Genomic DNA, 23,505 nt, shown 5'->3' with positions numbered 1-23,505 from the left:
TCATATTAAATAAATTCGCTTTTAAATCGTTTTCGCTACTTATCGCGCAGCGGCATTTATTTTGTCGAGTGTTTTCGTTTCTTTTCCTATTGTGTTTCGGCTTGTTCCGTTCTTGAGTGATGGGAGACGTATTACAGGGTCCGTCGAAATTGTCGGGTGGGATTTTTGCTTCGGATTTCGGAAATACAACAAATGGTGAATGCGCTCTTGCAATCATTTTTATTTTTTATAAATATTGATTTACTAATATACAAGGATGCTAAATTAAATTTGAGAGATTTCTGTTCTGTGTTTGAGAGATACATGTTCTGTTCTGCTGGCAATTAATTGTATACCAAAGCGTATATTTGCTAAATAAAGGCATATATATCGTCTACTTAGTTGTTCTGTGATATTGAATATGTTAGCTTATGAAATTATTGAAAAACTTTAGTAATGTTGTTTACTATTAACCTACATTAATTTTTAATTATTTTATCTCTGTTCTAAATAATAAGTCTGTATAATTATGTTTAATTATTGAAGTTTTACTGTCAAGTTATTGTACCTTAATTGTTATTGCTAACAATTCAAAAAAAATATAACAAAAGGACGTCTAATTTCATACAAAAAATGTATACAATATTATTTTCCGTTATATTTACGTTCTTTGTTTTGTTACGCAAATTCATAGTGTATCTAGAACACTGTTTTATCTAGTTTACACTGTCCTTATAGAAAATCTACAACTGGTTATATATATACTGGCAAGCACTATACATAAATAATGCAGACTGGGAAGTATAAATTCTTTACTACGTGTCATGCTCAATTCCTCAATCATATATATCAATGATACATTCAATTAGAAATTTCCCTTAAACGAAAAGCTGAATCAATGATACCCAAAATGAGCCATAGCTATACTGACTAGTCAGAGGATACTCTAGTATGGTCTAAGGTCAAAATATCAGATGTTAATAATCAATAATCATTAGTTAAAGGCTTATATGTACTTATTGATTAATTTCTACGATTAATTAGCAATGCTTTTTGCTACGTAACCAACGAAGAACTGAATGGTAACTTCAAAATCAAATGAGTCCTCTAAATTATCCAAGATATTGACATAAGACATGAAAAACATCACACACTAATGTAGAGATTATACAACTTATAGGACAAGGCGAAGGAATTCAGAAGATTAATGTGAGCATAATTTTAGTTCTAGATTAGTTTCAAAATTATCTTATGATCTATTTTTAGTTTTATAGGTTGTGACAAGATAAAGTAGGTCAGTTAAACTTGACTTTTTAACAATTTGAACAACTCTTTTAACCAATGGACAAATAAGATGAAGTTCGGCTTTAAGATAGATATTTCCGAAGCGAAAATGAGCAAATCAATTTTAAAATTGGTATTAACTTAAGCACTCATCCCATATACACAGTCCAATTTTCAATAACCATGTTTCCCATTCTTTTCCGGTAATTAAATTTAGAATTTAGAACTTTGAATTGAATCAACGAACTATTTTAGCCAACATTATTCATATCTGCAATGATTCATGGATTATTATTTTTCGAAGACGCTATAGTAAGGTTTGGTTCTATAAGTATTGCTAGAAAGATGAGACTTTGAATTCAGGGTAATATTAGTAAATCTTAACTATGATAAAATTCTTTGAGTTTTAACTTATTTTACGTTGGTTTAGTTTTATTTATTTTTCTTTAGCGTTTTTACACCTCTTTAGCAATATATGTGAATTAAATTTATGTTTGAAAATGTGTTTTATTTATCAATTCAATTTAAATGAAAATCTAGCGAAAAATAAAACGCATAAATATAAATTCAACATAAACCCAATTATGGGAAAACATTAAAATTCTCTGAGAATTCAAAAGAAAACATTTCATCGACAGACTTGTTTATCAGAAATCTACCAAACAACAGGAAATTCGTTAAATATTAAGTATTTTTCAGACTTTTAATTTTATCATGGAAATAAAAAAAACAACGAAAGCAGAATTTATTAAAGTCTTAGATTAATTTCTGGTTGTTTCTTTCTCATGATATTTCGAATATCACTGCTTTAATTTAAATAAAAATATGTTTTTTACTTTTATGTTATTTTTAAGTTATTTTTAGTAAGCCGATGGTTTATCGCTAATGTTACCAGCGATCAAAACATAAAATATGCTTCATTTAAAAAGGTTATATTATTTCTTAAATAAATATTTGCTGCTGTATTTTGTAGATCTCAACACAGCCAAAATGGAACTAGGTCAAGGGATTGTGGGGCTTTAAAATAAATTTATGGATTCTTTGGGTTTGTCAGCAGCTGGGGGAATGAAGTACAGCAGTGTATCAACTTACAGAACGGAAAAACAATTTAATTGAATAGGATGGTTTTTCTATTTGATGTTTGTCTGTTTATATTCTTATATTTAATTAAAATCAAAGCTATTTACAAGGTCATGACCCTTATTCCGCAGTTAGGGAGTGAGCAAACAGTAAATGAGGATGTGATATATCGAAGAAATAATTGGAGATCTTTTTAGAGAATTGTTAAAAGTGGCCAGTGGAGAGAGGTGGTAAAAGGTATATTAGTTATAGAGATATATATATAGTCTTTTTATCAGATTTTATATTATAAATAACTTTAATTTTCTAATTCTTTTACCTTAAAAATATATACACATAAAAACAAAAAGACGTGATTATAAAACTACATACTACAATAATTTTTTTGTATAAATTTTGTAGAGCGAATACTCAATTCCCCAGTTTTTTTGAGTTACTATTTTTCTGTTAATGGCGATAAAGAATTTGTAAAAAAATACTGTAATATGACAATACAGAAATATTTTCAAAATTTTTGTCATAAACAATCGTTCTAGTGCTGGGATATTGAAATATTAATGTTTCCTTTGTTGTGTAACTTAATAATATAAGCTATGTAAACTACTGTTAATTTACTTTACTTGATTTAAGTGATTAGTGCTTTTTATTCTGCTGATTCAAAAATTGGCTCATGACAAAGCTTTCATTTGTTTATTTTTCAACTGATATTGTATTGTAAGCTATGCTATGCTAATACATAATGTGTAGAAGAAACCAAGGTGTTCGCTCGCTATGTTGCCATATATATATTCGCATATATGCATTCTTTAAATTGGTAGATTCCATTGCCTGACCCAGTCAAATCTTTTGCCATTGTACGTTTTTGATAGTATATATTGTAACGTATTAAGAAAGACACAAAAATATAAATTGAAGTCCAGTTTTATAGATGATTCATCCATAAAACTGGACAAACTGGCGGTCGAAGGTACAATCAATACTCAAAAATAAATTTTGTAGCAACTATAAGCTGTTCAGATGGAATAACTACCATCTATATTTCTGTTTCTGTTTCTTTAGGATGGAGGTGTTATGTAATATGTTTGTTTGTACCCTCAGTAATAAGGGTCTGTTTGTACCCTCAGTGTCGCTTTTTATTGCCGTTGTCTGTCTCTTCTTTCAGTAAACATTTTTTCCAAGTAAGTTAATATGTTTTGTTTAAAACCCTTTCAAGCTTTGATTGGATTATAATATTAGTTGATCAATGCTACATGCTCTAGCTGATTTGCTATTTTATGAATACACCAGAAAATTAAAAATATACAATTCTTCTAACCTGTAAATCAAATTTTATTTGATAGAGCTACATAGGAAAATATTTTGCAATGTTTAACAGTTGGGAAAGGTTTTGCAATAAGGTTTTTATTTTATTTTTATAAATAATAACTCCAAATTAATTCAAAGCTCTTAAGTTTTTATAAACTTATTTGCTACGTGGCGTATGATTATATTATAGAAATATAATGACTGTGTTTAAGGTGATATATGTGTTAACTGTGTTTAAATTATTTCAGACACAAAGGCTAAGTAGTATGAAAAAATAAACGCCGATCTGTGCAAGATTATTTGGACGGAAGATCTGCAATTCTTGTAATAAGATAAGATGCTAGTATATTTTTAAATTATAAACTAAAAAATAAAGATATTTTTTAAAACTTTCTAAGATGAATATTTGCGACATATCTTGGAAAAAATGAAGCAGTGAACACCTTGAAGCCGCAGTGAAATAATAACTGTTTTCTAAAGAATAACGTAGGTAAATGACATAATGAATGAAATTATTGTATTTAATGGGGTTTACGTAATATTTTACGTAAAAAAATGGTAATATTTTTGGAAGAAAAACCAATTTTTATGTATAGTGCAGTTAATGGATGGTTATTTTTACATGTCGATGTGTTTTTTAATGTTTGCATTGTTCTATGAATTAAATAAAATTGGTAATAATATAACATTACTGTATTTCTCTAATAGCTATTTCTAGTATTTACACAACTTTCATATTTGTTCCGAAGAGTAATATATTGAAAAATAAGATTTTTCAATAAGGTCTTTATAAATAATACTTCAAATTTGTTTAAAGCCCTTACGTATATATAAACTTATTTTGAAAGTTACAAAAATATGCGTTTTTTAAATATAAACTTTCTAATACACAGTTAATATAAAACTAATTAATGGAAATAAGGCTTTCACTCACCCTATGATCCTTGGGCCTAGTTTCTTGGCGACGAGCGGTACCACCTTCGGAGTCCGGATAAATGAGATTCCTAACGGATCCCATGAACCTGGGTTCGAAAATGACACTCGGAAGGGCCAACAGCGCCAGTTTCTTGTTATACCACTTGGGCATACCACCGATATATACGTCAGAGTTCGTTTCGAATTTACCGAAGTTGAACTCCTTCCCTCTGGACGTTCTCATCTGCGATACGCCGTCCACTGTCAATATAGTACGATCGTCGTGTCTCTGCACCTGAACCTTATGCCAGTGACCGTCGTTCAACTCCTTACCGACGGTGATTATCTGAGCTCCACCACCGAGATTGTATCTGAGCCTTAAGGCGCCCTCCACCAGTTTGATCTCGAAGAAGTCGTAGGTACCGCCGTCGTCCGTGTAGAGCAACAGCCCGTTCGGCTGGTCCGTCTTAAACTCAAATTCGAGGGTGCCGTTGGTGCCGCCGCCCCATTTTCGGAACTGGGAGTACGAGTTGGAGGAACCGTCGAGTGCAAAGGCGCGCGCATGGCAGACGAGTACTGCCAACAGGACGAGACGCTGCATCGTTATCGGGATCGTTAAAAGACGAGAGGCAGATGCAGAAAACACGATATCGAACGGATTATGAAAGAGGTGCACCACATGTCTCTAGGGGCTAATCCGAATTAAGCGCGGATAGATTGGTAACCGGAATTGATGCTCGTTATATTCTCATGCCGATAGTAAGGCCACTGAGGGGGTGTCCGCGTTAACGGCACAATCCAGTTCCACTTTCGGTAACCTGCAAAAGGAAAAAAATTAATTGTTTAAAAATCAGTAGGATGCATTGACATGAATATTGGGACAAAACTTTAGCACACGCAATTTTCATTAGAACTCGTAATAAAACAAATTTTTAGCTTTTATGGTGAATACAGGTATGAACGAGCTGAATGATTCCAGACCTGCACCAGACCATTCGGCGTAACAGGCCAAATGAAGTCACCGGCCTACTATAGCAAAACACATTTTTTCGGGCAATTTTTTTTTATTCAACATAATTCCCTTCAGGGGTGATACACTGATTAGAGCGACCATTCAACTTTTCGATACCATTTTGTAGTACGATGTGTCGAATAATATGTATCGTCTGAGCGTTTTTTAAGGAATATCAAATAATTTTATGGACAGTAACATCATAAACACAGTTATTATAAAGAAGAAAATACGAAAAATATTGGAATGCAATTCGTTTGAAGATTATGGTTAGAATATGTCATATTACTATTGTGTTTATATAACTTTAACTCCATTCTATTACTTCATTGTATTACTACATTCAATTCTATTACTTCATTCTTACTAACTTAACATTCTATTTATAGATTCCTGAAGAGATTTTAAATACTTAAAATTCTGGAGTGACTACAAAATAATCCAAAATCATCAGAATATATATTCAGAACCAAGATAAAAGAATGTATAAGTGGAAATTTTACTATGAGGTAGACATAATAAAACCATAAAATAAGAATATTACATTTATTTCCAGGCACAAAATGTATAAATGGGGTCATCAGTCAACCCAGCTGTTAGGGATAGAGATAAGAATTATATAAACATGTACGAATTGTATAATTGTATTCGTAATGTAAATACAATTTTTACTGGGTGGCCTATGATTATATTCTCGTAATTATTATTTTGAATGTGAAATATTTGTTAACATTGCTTAAATTGCTTCAGACACAAAGGCTAAGTAGTATGAAAAATAAAATTTGACCAGTACAAGATGATTTGGATGCCAGAGATATCCTTATAAGATGTTAATATGGTAGCATCTTTTAAAATTAACATATAAACTAAAACATAAACTTGCTAACCAGCATATTTGAGACATATCTTAAAATTAAAGACCTTTAAACCGCAGTGACATGATAACTGCGGTCTGATGAAAAACTTAGGTAAGTGACTTTTCTAAAATTACTTTATATAATGGATTTTATATTATATTTTAGGTCGAAAATATGGTAGTCTATTTAAAAAGAAGCTAAAAAACCAATTATTGGATATAAAAAGTTAATGGGTGGGTATTTTTACATATCGATGTGTTTTAATTTTTTTAGTTTAAAATGTTTACACTTTCGTATAAATTAAATAAAATTAGTTTATATTTTCTATTTATATTTCTAGTATTTGTACAACTTTTATATTTTTCTGAACAATAATATGTTGAAAAATAAAGCTCCAACAACCCTTGGCACACTTGATTATTTATATTGATATAGTTATTTTATATGATATTATTATCCTCACCAGCTATGAAATAGTTTTTACCTATTTTTTGACAGGTTTTCAATTCAATTAAAAATGAGGGAAACATATTTTTAAGATATTTTATTTTGATGACACATTTTTGATAACTATACTTGCAAAATAGAAATTCAAATTATATATTAATTCAGATTTCATAACAAGATTCTTGCAAGGAATATATTTTAATTTTTAATTTTTTTATAACGTTTTTATATAATTATATGTCTTATTATTAATCATTAATAGACATTAAACACATATTTATCATTCTAAAACATATTTGTAGTAATAATTAAATTATAAGGATAATACAGGGTTATTTTCTCGAAACCAAAACCTATGTCATTCATAATCCCGCCAAGTGTTCTCACTCTCGCTCTAATTTGTTGGTCCGATTCGCAGTTCCTGGGATAACATTGTATACGTAGCCAAGAGCTGAAAGTCATGCTGCAAACACTGGGATGTACATGCGCACTAGGACTTTGAAACAATTTTGAAATCTGTTCGGCACACATTTTCGCCGAGTTCAGTTCTGCTCATGCGCATTTTATATTTTATCTGTATATTCGCCCCGAATGCTTAGATCTGTACCCACGATTAGATTCTACGACAATAGATGGTTAGTTATTGTATTTATGTAAACATTACAAAGGGACACTTGTTGTTTACTAATAGGTTTGGTCGTTCTAACGGCGCGGCACAACTATAGCACAGTCAGAAAAAAAAGAACGCTATTTCAGTAATGAGTACATCCTCCTATATATGAGATAATTTCAATCAGCCCTCGGCCGCGTTTCACATAGGTTTTAACATAATCTTGGTCTAACTTTTTCCCTCCTCTTGGATAGACATTTTAGTTGTTCAACTTGAATATTGCTTTCCGAAAAGCAGTTTATAACAAGTCTCGCGGTACAAACAGCAGTATTGTGTTTCCGAAAAATAAATTTGTTTTTTTTTAATATATGAGTACCCTTTGCCGACTAACTTAAGTACTTATCCAGGAAGACGTATTGGCCCTTAGTCTCTTATAAAATATATATTCGGAGTTTTACCATTTAGTATATTTCACACCCAATTATATAAGATCACAACGTTTGGGGTTGCAGTACTTTGATATTTACATGGGAGAGGTATCTTTCCTTACATCTTCTCCTAATTTCTTTTATGAGGGTTAGAATCCGAAGGTCTGAATGTAAGTGTAAGGGTTCATTCACAATATTTTAAGGACTTTATTCCGAAATACTTCTATTATATAGGTATTATTTCTCGCAGAACATCTACATGAGTGAATTGCATAGTTCAATCTATTTCTGACGTATAACTTGTATTCCAGGTTAAGCTAACTCTTCGTTGATGAACTTATGGCATTAGTTTTTTGATATATGAATTTTATTTCTGTCTTTCCTTCAAAATCTGTAACATTTCAACACATAGGACTTCCTCCACCCAACTATCTGCGGGTTAAAATTATCTGATATTTTGTAAGTATTTCTACCTTGATTAAATCATGATATGTATAACTCACGGTAAGCTGAAAAAACCTTTGGAAGCCGAAGAAATGGAGGGGTTGAATATATTTAACTAACTGTTTTATTATTTAACAATTTAGGTATAATATCTAGAAATAAAATAAAGAATAGGTTATAGTTATAACAAAGGTGATCGAAACACACACATTGAATCTTTCATTGTAATTAGTTAATGATCTTTTCCGCACGTTATATGACAACATTTTGGCTTATATATAATTTAATTGAGAGTAATAATTAGAGTAATAGAACTTTTCACCTTTAAGGAACTTCTTTCGAATGCATGAGATATTTTTAGAATATTTTCAGTAAGGCAGAAACAGCCTCCAACCAGTTCTCAGTCATCAAAAAGAAATATAACATTTGAATAAATAAATAAATCGTACCTGAGGTATTTATTCAAATAAATCGCCACATTTATATAAAAAAACTTTAATTTTATACTACACAGTACTATATTAAAAATTAATTTAAAATTCTGATTTTTATTAGTTCTTTTTAATATTTTTAATAACGGCAAATGTATTTAAGAACTTTCAGCTTTGCGTGGGTACGAAAGGTAGAATTGTGTAAACCTTTAACTATCTCCTTCAGCCGTTGGTATTTTTAGATTACTGTGTAGGTGGTCACTTCAAGAGCGTCATGAGAAACTTAGGTCCTTTTTGATACGTTTGTCTTTTGTATATTCCGAAACTTGTATTACGTATAATCAGAGGAGTGTTATTATTTCTGTATATACTTATAATTTCTTATAATATTGCAATTATTAGTTGTTATATGCATTCTAAAGTGTTTTTAGCTATAAGACAATATTGATTACTCCCTCTCTATTTGATGTGAAATGATATTGTGATATTAACTTGAATTTTAAATTGAGTTTTACTTCATTTATTAGGAGAACCAAAAATATATTCTGTACAAATAAATTTTTAGGAATAAAAATCAAATAAAATGGGGTATATATTCCGTAAAGTTGATTCAATATCTTTAATATTTAACTATTATTTAGAAAATATATTACGATATATTCATAATTAATATATTGAACATACTTTTAATTTAATTGGTGATTGTGATATATTAATATTTCGCAAATATAATATATATTTTATTATTTTTAATATTATGATAAAAACGAAATTTAATATCCTAATGTTTTATTATATATATATCTGTAAAATTAAAACCGTATAGCATTTTTCAACAGTAGTAATGGTAATTGTAGCAAAAATAAAAATATTTGTTAATATTGCACCGTGATTTTACTAAAATTACCGCACAAATAATTAATCAATGAGTAATATTGCAGGCTTGGTTTGCGCAGTGGTAAAGGCGACAGGACGGTCCTATTGCTGTGGTTATAGTCCCAGATTCGAATCCTGCTAGGGCAAATTCGTAAACTAATGTCTGTGAATGTTTAACATTTGTGATTGTTCTTAGGCAAGAGCACAAAATCCGACAAGGAAAATGGTCCCAGTTACGCCAGTAACCAGGCTGGATAAGACAGGATGTCTTTTGGGGTAATGTTTAAGTCGCCAGTCGATAGGCTTATTGCCGAGAACCGTTCAAAGCCCACGTTAAACTGTAGGTCAATCCCAGATAAATCCACATTGGTAAAAAGGAGACCTTAACTTAAAAAAAGAGTGATATTGGTTAGTAACAATTTTCTACTTCAGACCCTTTGGTTACGATAATTTATTTATTAATATTAACGTGTACACTAGCACTAATAGCACAGTACACCAGCTAAAGAGTTATCTTGAGTGGTCTTATCGTATTTACCTTGGCAGAGTAGAATTTTTTCCGAATGGCCAGGGTATTTTTTAACCGACTTCACAAAAAAGCAGAATGTTTTATGTTCGACTGTATATTTTTTTAGGCATGTTCACCGATTTCTCTGCCAATTGTGGTGCGATTTTCAAAATTTTTATTTTATTCGAAAGAGTTCACATCCGAGGTAAACATCCGTTGGAACCAAGCTAGGATCTCGTGCTGAAATCTGGGGAAATCGAGAGAAACCCTCAAAATTCAAATGCGTGTACAATTTTTTTTTTTTTTTGAATAACCAGAAATATGTGGATAATGTTATTGATAAGCTGATGTGACGGCAAACACAACTTCTCAACCGTTAGGAGTTAGAGGATATTACTTTAAATATTATGTGGACGTACAGACAACTAATTATATACTTTGAAGTTATCTAGGTAAGCTGGTGTTGAAAACAGGGACGCACTGCTATGCCCTTCAGCGGTTTTTGAGGAGTTTTAGTAAAGGTTTGCTTACCCAAATCGTTCAGTGTGGAAGCCGTTCAGTTTGCTTTTTAAGCACTAACCATATCATTATTACAGTTACAGCGATTATTATTATGTACATATTTTATTTTTTTATTTTTTTGTGTTAGAAATCTAAGTTTGATTATTTTTCACTTTTTAAAGTAAAATTATATATGTATATTTCATATACATGATATTTATTTGTTAATAAGGTGTAAGAAGTAGGCAGTCCGGATCCTGACCTTTTTTGGGAACCTCCATACATAAAGCTGACATTTGTAGGAAATAACTTTGATGATGATTCCTCGGATCATTATCGTAACACCACTTCCCACTTACTATTGGATTTCTCTACAAAGAGTTTCTCAATCGCAGGCCTTCCATGAATGTTAGTTTTATAGAGCTCCCGCCCATACTCAAGTAAGTGTTATTGCCTTCTTGTCATTACTTAGTCACTTTTGCCGCAGTTATGTTGATGGAATGCTGGTTTAATTTGTTGAATTCTTTTTTATGGTCGTCGGTCTCTGTCACATGTCTATTTAGGGTTTCGCACACTATCTTTCTTCGTGGATGACTTTTACTATTTCTTGTGTATTCTGTATTGACAGTATACTGTGATACTGTCCCTCGCGAAACGTTAAACAGTTCAGCTCTTTTCGTCACAGATTCTTACGCTAACCGAGCATAAAAAGATTTGTCACCTTTCGAAGTCTGAGAGACCACACATTTCTACTATTATTTATTTTAGCCATTGTATAACAAAGTTCGTAATACATTGAAGTATAAGCTACAAGGTTTGATATGTAATGTGAGCAAAACATACGTCGCATTATTTATACGGAAGCAGTGATGGCAACATGCAACCCGATATACTAGATTGCATGGTATTCATATTCATATCTCCTGTAATTAATAGTATTCGTAGCAGCTTTTTAGAAATAATACCGAATAACTATTAATATTAGAATGAGGTTCAAATCGATCCGATGCCGTTATATATTACCTTCATATATATTTTATAGCGCAGTATTTTTAGTCCGTTCTCAATATAAATTGTCACCAATTTATATCCCTTTTTTCTAAGCTTTTACGATTCTGTTTCCCAAAAATAAATGAGTGTAGTGCGTGTTGGCATAAATACGTTTTATTGAAGCCTGAGAATGAGTTCAGCCATTTTAAGGTATAGGGATCGAGCGATATTTACTAATCTTGAATAACATTATAAACACAAGTTTATATAGTACCTGAAACATAAAAATGAAACCGAAAAGATGTTTTAAATTTAAATAAAATTAGGGAAACCAAAAGTTAGCTATGTGTGATAAAATGATTGTTAAACTGTCGGCTTGTTATTGCAAAATTTTTTTCTATATTCTGTTATAAATAGTATTAGATATGTGCATGTTTCAACATCACAGATATTTTAAAAGGTTATAGGTTGAAGCCAGAAAAGGGTTTGATGCTAAAAATACTGTTACGTTAAAACAAAATTTCCTCTTATTCATTTCATTTAATATCTCAGTATACTTGATGAAAATACAAAAATAAATATACCTATCAAATTATACAGGGCCTACGCAAAATAATTTCAACAGTATGCAATATAGTACATCATATTGAATGTTGGCAACTCTGCTTCCGTGTAAATAACGTGACGCATAAATATTACTCAGTTTTCATGTCAAGTTTTCTAGGGTCTATTTCAATGTATTATACGCTTTGCTCTTTGGCGGATAAAATGGTAGATCGCAGAAATTCATGATATTTCAGACTTCCAAAGAGGGTAAATGGTTGGTGCTCGATTAGCGGGTGCATCTGTGACAAAAACAGTTGAATTGTGTAACGCTTCATGGCAGAAAGTAACTACAGTAATGACAGCATACGGAGAATGCCCGAAAAAATCACTGACAATGTGAATCAAGTGGTCGAACCCAAGGTTAACTAACAAGATCTATCGAAAAAGGATTGTGATCAGAAAACACGTAATACTACCGCGGCAAAAGTCGCAGCAGGATTCAACACTCACTTAAGTAATACTGTTTCCATAAAACCAGCATGGCGGAGGTTCCATAAAGCTAACATTCATGGAAGAACGGCTATTTCGAAATCTTTAATAAAGAACGCCAACGCCAAGCTACGAAAAAAGCTGTGCAACCGTCGGAAAACCGTGACACTTGATGATAGGAAGTGTATAGTAAGGCCCGACGAAACATTGTTTCCTTTTTTTCCTACAAAGGCCCAAATTTTTTTATGGAAAATCCCAAAAGAAACACTGGCTAAATGCTTTCCTGGACAGCAACAGCCGGGCCACTTTTTTTACTCATTTAGACTTATCGTAACACCATTACAATATAAATGAATTTGAAGTAAATAACTAAGAAAAGAGTGCCAAAACAATATTGCAGTATTAGTATTCATGATCTTGTCACTGACACCTAGTCACTTTGACACACACTGACGTTATTTGCATGATGTTCACATTGCATATACCTACCCACTGCGCACTGTAATCAATCAGATTATTTTCTACCGTTTTCTACAAGCTTTTCCTATCTTCCTGGCAACATGGAGATATCGTGTAGAAAAAAAACGATATTAGTTTGTCCCCCCCCCACTTTCTTTGGAATTTCGAAAACATGTTATCTGGTCTGGTCTGGTTATTGATGTTCCCTTTCGCAAGAATCCATCGTTCAGTTTGTTCAATTGGCGACTGTATATATCTGCAGTAGTGATAGTTTCATTCGGTTTTCAGTAGTTCATTATAAACTACATAATATTATCCAATACACACAAAATCTAACAGTATTATGTATACTCAAGTTTCATTTTTAAGGTGATAGCAATCACTATAGCTACACATTTTCCTCTTATATTCAGTATATTTCCATCATTCTATTTTAAATAGCCTGTGCAATTCACAGAAGAAAAATTAAATAAATTTTTAATGCGGCTGTAACTCAAATGAGATCTGAGTCAAAGTATAATTGTCATTGGAGTTATAATTGTCATCCTGTGACAAATTGAGCATTTTTTTCTTCGAAGTCATATTAATGGCATGTTAGTTTTTTCCTCTCTTGTCTTGCCTTAATTTTCTACCATTTTACTTATTTCTACTTATTTTGGTATTAATATAGAAGATTAGGATAAGTCTTAAGTACTACATCTATATTACAATTACTTATAATTTATTACATTGTTGCTAGTCGTGGCCGACTAACTTACAATTTGTGTTTATACTAACTTAAATCTAGGTATATATGTAGGAGGACCCATCGGCCCTCTATAAGTCTCTAGTGTAATAATGTTTATGTATTAACACTACTGTTTTTCTATTAAGTTCGCCTTACTACACTAAATTACACTAAATCAAATGGTTTGATTCTTTATTGCCTTGGTGGTAGTCGCTATCTGAAGGTCTTGATGTAAGTAATCAGTCCTGTAGTATCACGGTGCATATACAATGCTTCTCAGGACTTTGTTCTCGAAAACTTGAATTGTATTTATGTTAGTTTTTGAGAAACATCCCTATAATTGTATTAAATGGGTCCCATACAAATGTATTATATACTGATAATTGTAATTTTCTTCAATTTAGACAATACATTTTCATATATTTTAACTCCAGTTGTTTCCTTTTCGTGTTTACATGTTCTTTCCAGCGAAGTTTTGTATCAAGGTTCATTCCAAGTTACTTCGACATAGTCAGGGCGATGTTACATAACATAACTAGGTAGATATACTAGTCACAGAGATATAAGTACCCAATATTTAAAAGTTTCCGAAAGTCTTAAGTACTACATCTATATTACAATTACTTATAATTTATTAGATTGTTGCTAGTCGTTGCCGACTAACTTACAATTTGTTTTTATACTAACTTAAATCTACGTATATATGTAGGAGGACCCATCGGCCCCATATAATTCTCTAGTGTAATAATGTTTATGTATTAACACTACTGTTTTTATTAAGTTCGCCTTACTACACTAAATTACACAAAATCAAATGGTTTGATTCTTTATTACCTTGGTGATAGTCGCTATCTGAAGGTCTTGATGTAAGTAATCAGTCCTGTAGTATCACGGTGCATATACAATGCTTCTCAGGACTTTGTTCTCGAAAACTTGAATTGTATTTATGTCAGTTTTCGAGGAACATCCCTATAATTGTATTCCATGGGTCCCAATACAAATGTGTTATATACTGATAATTGTGATTTTCTTCAATTTAGACAATACATTTTCATATATTTTAACTCCAGTTGTCTCCTTTTCGTTGTTACATGTTCTTTCCAGCGCAGTTTTGTATCAAGGTTTATTCCAAGTTACTTCGACATAGTCAGGGTCATGTTACATAACACAACTAGATATATATACTTGTCAACAGAGATATAAGTACCCAATATATAAAAGTTTCCGAACATATTTAATATCTAACCAAAATTATAAGTTGAAACAGGAAAGCACCCGACAATATCCAGTGAAGAATATAGGCGGATTTATACGAGAAAAAAGCCAATAAACATTTCCAAATTATACATAATAGAAAAAAGGAGATGTCAAAGGAATGCCCAAGGCCTCCTATTATATTTATTTGTATTCCAACGGGAAACACCATAAATAATTTAAGAGCTGCGCGTCGTCTTCCCGAAATAAATTACTTGTGGATTGTACAAACCGCTTTTATTTAAATTCTTTGTCGGAAAATTTTTCTTCTCTTAAAAACAATATCCGGTTGCGTCAAATGTTCGGCTCTCTCATGCGGGGCAAATTCTTCGGCTCATGAATAAGAAAAAGGACCGAATAAAGGCTGTGTCGAGAAATGCAATTGAAACTGATATTATACAAAGTTGGCCGTGGAAAGTAAATGTTTTACTTCGCTTATCGAGAGACGTTAAATTTGTTGTTGTCCTTTTTCATTGTTGATATTGTTTGTATCTAAGAATAACATTTCTCGAAGCCAGTTAACAACAAAACAAATACATAGGTTAGTCAGTCAAATAAACAAAAATTTAAATAATAAAAAATATTGCTCCACTGCATTTATTGATGTATCTCAAGCCTTCGACAAGGTGTGACACACTGGCCTGCAAGCTTTTGCCCCATATACACTTTCATCTACTGAAATCATACCTAACAGATATTTTATTGCGAAACAGGATAACATATATACTGACCTATATCCAATGTATTCATCAGTTCCACAGGGCAGTGTTCTCGTTATATTTTTATATCGATTGTATACAGCTGATCTCAAGTAATACTACTGTAGCAATATTGTGGTTGAAAATATGGCGTATCAAAGCAACTGAGACAAAATCTACTCATGTGCCATTCACCCTCTGTAGATAAACTTCAGTAAAATATAGTAATTATGAACTCCTACAAGCACAAAATGTTACATACCTGGGAATGTATTTTGATCAACCTTTAACATAGAAAAATCACATAGTAACAAAACAGCTTGGGCTTAAACTAAACTCAATATATTAGCTGGTGGGCCATAAATCAAAACTATCATGTAACATGTATGTAACTATAGGGTACTACCAGCAAATATAACATAGCTATCCTTCAGAGGTTCCAGAATAAAGCGTTTTGAGTCATCGTTGATGCCCCATATTACGTGTATAACAAACTGATTCAGCGCGATATCCCTTTAGAACCCATAACGAAGGTGATTCGAAGTGATAGTGCGAAGTACTCTGAAATACCATTAATGCATCCCAATGCACTTGCCAAACAATTAAATGTGCTTGATGACAGTGAAGTGCATAGGCTCACACGCAAACTACCATACTAACTACTTAATAGACATATATATCGAAATTTAATATTCTCTAGAATAAGTTTTTAGAATAAGTTAGGATAGACTTTAGAATAAGTTAGAATAGTATCTAGAATAAAATTTAGATTATAAGTTTGTACAGATCACTAACTGAAGCGATATTCTATACGTCAGTATAGTTATATCGTATAACGGAAATCATAAAATAATACTTATTGCCCACGGGTAAATTGTTGAAGTTTTTAAGAGATTAATAAAAATATATTGTTTGGAATATAAATGTGTATTGATTAATTGGAAGACAATCCAAAGTATCCGTACATAATTACCAAGTACATACCAGTGCCGTTCATAATAAATCACTATCAGTATAAACAAAATCCAAAAACCAATATGGCCCTGCGAAATACTGATATGGGGATGTTTCGCGGAATGTAAAAAAGTTCTAAGAGGTATTTTAACTGCACCCAGAGGCTGCAGGAATGATTAATTACACCAAGAGTTACAAATATCCAATGTAACCACAGTGTAAATAGATAATTAACTTCATCTGCAACTTAGGAGAAATGTTTTGCGAAGTTAAATACCTAAATGACACCTACAATTGTCTTCTCAATCTATTTTATTAGTTTATTTTTATGGTTATCCGAAGAATCACGATCATTGGTTCATTTCATTTCTACGTTGCATTTGCTTTGGGTGCCATTTTGTGTGTGAAAGCATGTTATTGCGACTACGTTACGATCAGTACTAGTTCATTCTAACGTACTATAATCTTCTAGGAGGTGTTGAGTAACCAGACGTACAGTTATAAAAGAAAATACATCATTATGCTGTCAAATTGCCGACTCTATTGAAAAAATAAGTAGATCATGTTAAAAATCCCAAATTATAGATTAATCTTGTATGGTGTGCGTCTCAGAATTATTTTTTCCTTGCACTTATTCAATTTTAAACATAGAGATATGCTGTTTTTTAAGTTATTCTATTTTGCACCAAACCGGAAATATGTTCAAATGGAACAATCTCAAAATTATGGATGAATATGATTACTCTACAAGAAGATTTATAACGCAAAGTTAACCAACATCTGAATAGTATCGAATTTTATTGCCATTTATCAATTTCTTTAAAGGGATAATTTATTTGAAGAAATATATTTGGGCTAAGCATCCATATCAATAAGTCATTGCTTAACTATAACAACGATAGTATCGACTGTTTTGGATCTATTAAAATCCATTGCATCAAAAATGCTTATTTACATACCTCAACAAATAGCTTTAGAAATTAAATTAAATTTTTATATACAATGGATTATGTTTAAGTGGGGGCCACCAAGATGAGTTTAAGTTACAAAGTTTTAAAATTATTTTTTTACAAACTTTACACTAATATAATTAAATTTACAGCTAATTTGTATTTCTTGTGATAATTTTTGGATTCACCAAATCAAAAAGCATGTGAGGGGGTTATTTTTAAATCTGAAACACTGTTGTATCGTAAGCAAATATGTGTTTACTAACAATGTTATAAAAAGGTTTGTTAATAAAGTAGAAAATATAACTGAGAAACTTCGGCGTTTTAAAATTTTGTTTTAAAGATATCATATGCTCTTGTTATATTACATGTGTCTTTTTCATATAATATATTATCCTATATTATAGTTACTGTTGTTCATTTATATATTAAAAAATATATATAAAAATTCGATCAAAATGAACAAAAACTTTGTATGAAAACTGCATGGTAATGACTCTATCCATTAACAATCAATAAAAACTAATTATATTTATTTGAAAATATCTAAAGCAAACACGTCTTTATGCCTACTTTTCATACATTAATATAAAAACTAATGTTGTATGTACAGAAATCGTTTTTCATGTAGATACGATATATGATTACTTAGAAATTATATATGTAATAAAAAAACGTTGTTTGTTTTTAGCCAAGTCATCTACTAATTACATTTTCAGCAGCGCTGGTAAAAATATCAGCGTATGTAATAAGAAAAAAAGCTCTTTTAATGTCTGTAATACTGTATATTTGCTAAGTGTGAAAAATCATATTTATCATTAGAATTAATTATCATTTATTACTATAATAAATTAGCAGTGGCACGACTAAAATTTTGTAATACTTTTTAGTCTTTACAATGAAAATCGTTATACAACTTGTCACTTAATCGGCCCTCAAGGGGCACATTTAGTAATACAGGCGCTTAAATGTTGTGTTATTTTGAAAATAATGAATATAAAAGGCCTTTTGTTACATTGAATAAATGCAGCTTCCAATTGCTTTGCCATCCACCGTAGAGTCCAAACCTGGTCCTCAGTGATCCATATCTGTTAGTCTCAAGAAAATAGCCCGGAAATCGAGGTTTGGCTCAAATGAAAAAGACGTGTTTGCAAGACTTGAAAGTTTTAACAATTAAATAATATAATAACAATTATAAACTAATTGGTGAATTTGAAGCCAATTTTAAAAACAAAAACAAATTACTGTATGAACCTTGAATTATTGTATCTTGATATATGAGATTTGTCTAAATCTACGTCCAGATCGGGCCAATGAATTCGCTTGTTGGGATACTTTTAGTTCTGTTTGGACGGTTTGCAATTCGTGGAGTGTCGGTAACATTAAAAGAAATGAATGAAATCGATGAATTTGCTCCTAACAAAAAATGCAATATGTATGTCTCATCGAAGGCCAACGAATGTTCGATATCCAACGCCGAATTTCATTCGTTGGCTCAGTCTGTACGCAGCATAAGAGTTAGGTTTGAGACTTGAATAAGTTAAACATTTTAAAGTCTTTGGAATATTTTAAATTATTAAGTAACTGAAGATCTCAATAAAAGGCAAATTTAAATCGTAACGGTAACGGTCTTAACACATGCCAAGAAGATATAGTTAGATAGCAAAAAACAACTAGGTTGTGTTATATTTCCTATTAATTTTGTGATCTTTATAATTCTTTAACATTGTCAGAACGCAGCCTCAAATATGCAATATAAAATAAACATTCCAAAAGACATTTCAAATTATACAGAATAAAATCAACGTGTTCATAAACACAATAGTATCTTTATCTTACTTTGCCATGGCGCAGTAAACATTATGAGGGTTCAAATGAGTTATACAGTTTAAATTAATCTGTGGACTATATATTAATCGGCCTATCAAAAATTTTGCCACCCTTTATGTGCAAAACGGGGGCACTTAAAGGCGTTAACTTTAGGACGGTTAAAGCCTATACCGAAGAAGAATTTTTAGGTCTAAAATTTTTGTTTCGTGTGCACTACAAATAAATCAATTCCAATAAAACGAAATACAACCACTACCAAATCAAGCAGCAAGGAATAGCCGACAGTTAGGGACAAAAAATATATAAACAAGTTTTTAGGCTCTGGCCGACGCGCTGCCAGCTCCTGCTCTTATTCGGTAGATTATTCGTCGTTTCTGTTGAATATAAATGAACTACGGATGCTACGGATCATTTTTGATATAAAAATCTAGCAATGTTGTGAAGCAAAATGCTGGCAAGCAGTTTTGAACCCTACATTTTACAGCTGAGTTGATATTAAAATTGAAAAAGTATGTGATAAAACATTGTTAAACCAAGATATTTAATTTTCACTATTTGAATTTAAAGTATGGTGTTATTTTCGATTATTCACGTATTATTTGAACTATTAAATAATTAGTTGGAGCTATAGCAAGTTGTGATAAAAAACGATCAAGAGTAGTATGATCACGTAAAATTACATTTTCAGTAGAAAAAACAAATTATGTATATCTAGTCGGCTTATCGGAAGGATATACAACTGCGAAAGAAAAACACGACATATGCGAAAATTATCCGAATTATCCCAACGTAAATTAACAAAATTCGAGAGTAACGTCGTAACTACGTTGTTAGCCTTACCCGTTTGTTTATAATATATTTAGAATTTCTAAATCACCAATTCATTAAACTTTATGTCCGGTCAACAGGAAATAGAAAGCAGTAGATAAACAAACCCCATAGAAGGTAATTTAAAGTTGCAAGACTATTGGCAAGGATGAAATCGAAGAGAGGAATAAATGAATCGAAGAATGCAAATCATAATCAAGATCATCCTGGTTTAGTAAAACAAAATATATAAAAACATTATTTAGATAAGAAAAAAAATTATCTTGTGTTCTGATTTAGTTTAATTTCGTTAGATTTTAACTTTGCTTCTGGATACATTTTGTTCCTCAAATTTCCAAAAACCATAAGAGGACTTACTTCTTTACATATCTATATTAAATTAATAAATTAATATTGTATATAATTGACGGTATTTATGCCCGTACCGATCGATTTGGTATAATTTTTTCTATATTGTATTATTTTGTGTATCAATCCGACTAAATCAAAAAACTAGTAGAACATTAAATAATTGACTGATTTTACCCGATACGTTTTGTTTGATGAACGTATTGTTTTAAAAATTAGGTTAACTTCATCGACATTTCTATATATCAAAGCAAACTTAATACATTTGGATAAAATTAGATTTATTGTGGAACGAAACTGTTGAAAATCAATAAAAATTAACCAGTATTTTACACATTTTACATATAGAAAAATGTTGTAGTTAAGAAGTGCTTTTTTAATAAATAATTCTCAAAAACTACAATTAATCGCAACCAATATATACACGCCTTAAATTTTTGCTTTTAAAAAGTATTTTTTATTTAATGTTTCAAATAATGTTTTATTAAATATACAGTTTTGACTACTAATCGATAATTAAATACTAACTTAAACGAGTTTTTAATTGTGATTCTTTCTGACCTTCGAAGTATTAACATAGAATATAGAGGAAGAGACAATAAGAAAACCTATCGTTTCTAATAAATAAAATTTTGTCAGTGTTAGTTCTTGAGACAGTCATTTTATTATATTTTAATGTAGATATACTGATTATTTTATATTGATAATATTTTGAAAACAATGTTTAGTGACATATCATTTCAAAATTATTCTGGTTACTTTTTTATGAGAGAAGCATGATTAACTTAATATCTTGAGGTCGAATTTCGAATAAATAATTTAAAATAGGTATAAGTTGCAGCACCATTAATGTAGTATTTATAAAAAATATAGTATCGTTTATAATATATAATACCCCTTATTTAGAAACAAGATATTCCTAGTTTTGGAAAACAATAAAAGCTATTAATATTTCCAAAAGTGATTATGTTTGTTTTTGAATACGTTAAATTTAAAACACCTGTTTGGAAAAACATGATATTTTATTTATAAATTATATCAACAAAGAAATGATAATTACAAAAACGTTATTATGCCCAATCATTGGTAATTATAAATGTATAGGGTTTAATATATTTATTGACACCATATATTCTATACGTTTTGTTTGACGAACGTATTGTTTTGAAAATTAGGTTAACTTCATCGACATTTCTATATATCAAAGCAAACTTAATACATTTGGATAAAATTAGATTTATTGTGGAACGAAACTGTTGAAAATCAATAAAAATTAACCAGTATTTTACACATTTTACATATAGAAAAATGTTGTAGTTAAGAAGTACTTTTATAATAAATAATTCTCAAAAACTACAAATAATGGCAACCAATATATACACGCCTTAAATTTTTGCTTTTAAAAAGTATTTTTTATTTAATGTTTCAAATAATGTTTTATTAAATATACAGTTTTGACTACTAATCGATAATTAAATACTAACTTAGACGAGTTTTTAATTGTGATTCTTTCTGACCTTCGAAGTATTAACATAGAATATAGAGGAAGAGACAATAAGAAAACCTATCGTTTCCAATATATTATATAATATCCGCAAATCATAATCAAGATCATCCTGGTTAAGTAAAACAAAATATATAAAAACATTACTTAGATAAGAAAATAAAAATCTTTTGTTCTGATTTAGTTTAATTTCGTTACATTTTAACTTTGCTTTTGGATACATTTTGTTCCACAAATTTCCAAAAACCATAAGAAGATTTACTTAGATCCTTACATATCTGTGTTAAATTAATAAATTAATATTGTATATAATTGACGGTATTTATGCCCGTACCGATGGATTTGGTATAATTTTTTCTAGATTGTATTATTTTGTGTATCAATCCGACTAAATATAAAAACTAGTAGAACATTAAATAATTGACCGATTTTACCCGATAGGTCTTGTTTTAAGAACGCATTGTTGTCAAAATTAGGTTAGCCACATAGACATTCCTATATATCGTAGAAAAACTAAAATATTTCGATGAAATTAGACCTGCTGCGGATCGAAAATACTTGACAAAATCGTCGAAAATCAAAATGCTCTTGAATATTATTTCCACGACTTCCAAATATCATCCTTGCTTCTAGACGCCATCAGAATTCTAACAGTTATTTTCTTAATCTACTCGCTTATAGTGTGTTTTCGGTGTTTTGCTCGACTTACCTGTCGATATACACTAAGTTCACACTACAATTCTAGTTTCTTTCTACTACAACCAATCAAATTAATCACGGTTATCACAATTGAGACAGTTTGCGATCGTTCTCCAAACGCGTCCAAACACTGTGTTGTGCTCTGACAGTCCTGCAGTGGTGACGTTGCGTTTCGGCAGCAGGGCGGTGCGCAGGACAACTTGCGCCATATTGGTCTTGGATTAGGAGCCATCAAGGATAACGAAACCGAGCGGGGACGAAGCGGTGACGGTTGAATTTTATGCTTATTGCCTTTATTAGGTGGAGCCTTTTCTGTACGTTTTTTTCCTTCGTTGGAGATTGACGAAAAGTTTTCAGCGACCTGCATCAGATCGAAACGTTGATGCCTCGGACAAATTCAGGCTGCAATACAACGAGGCATTATTTTAATTATAAAGTGTTTAATTTAACTCGTATTATAAAGCGTTCCGGTTATAATATTTGGCCAAGGATTTTTTTAGGTTACTTGGAGTAAATTTCTTTTGAGGGTTCTTTTATACTTTTGTATAAACT

At 30.9% G+C, this 23,505-nt stretch overlaps 1 protein-coding gene across 2 annotated transcripts in view; it reads right to left on the bottom strand.

The window, feature by feature from the left end:
- The window catches only part of Nrx-1 (Neurexin 1), a 341,164-nt gene extending 318,074 nt beyond the window's left edge, over nucleotides 1-23,090 (bottom strand). Inside the window, exons 1-2 of one of the 2 annotated variants that reach the window (XM_076411694.1) lie at nucleotides 22,964-23,090; nucleotides 4,583-5,381 (exon numbers count right to left, since the gene is read on the bottom strand). In XM_076411694.1, coding sequence (XP_076267809.1) covers nucleotides 4,583-5,164 — 582 coding nt within the window. In that variant the 5' untranslated portion in view covers nucleotides 5,165-5,381; nucleotides 22,964-23,090. The remainder of the gene's footprint in view (nucleotides 1-4,582; nucleotides 5,382-22,963) is intronic. The other variant, XM_076411693.1, reaches the window with a different exon arrangement.
- Between the last annotated feature and the right edge of the window lie 415 nt (nucleotides 23,091-23,505).

Source organism: Rhynchophorus ferrugineus, unplaced genomic scaffold, assembly GCF_030347505.1.
Source record: "Rhynchophorus ferrugineus isolate W39M unplaced genomic scaffold, kcgeb_rfMv2 rfM8, whole genome shotgun sequence".
Lineage (NCBI taxonomy): Eukaryota > Metazoa > Arthropoda > Insecta > Coleoptera > Curculionidae > Rhynchophorus > Rhynchophorus ferrugineus.
This window is presented reverse-complemented; position numbering and strand designations above follow the sequence as displayed.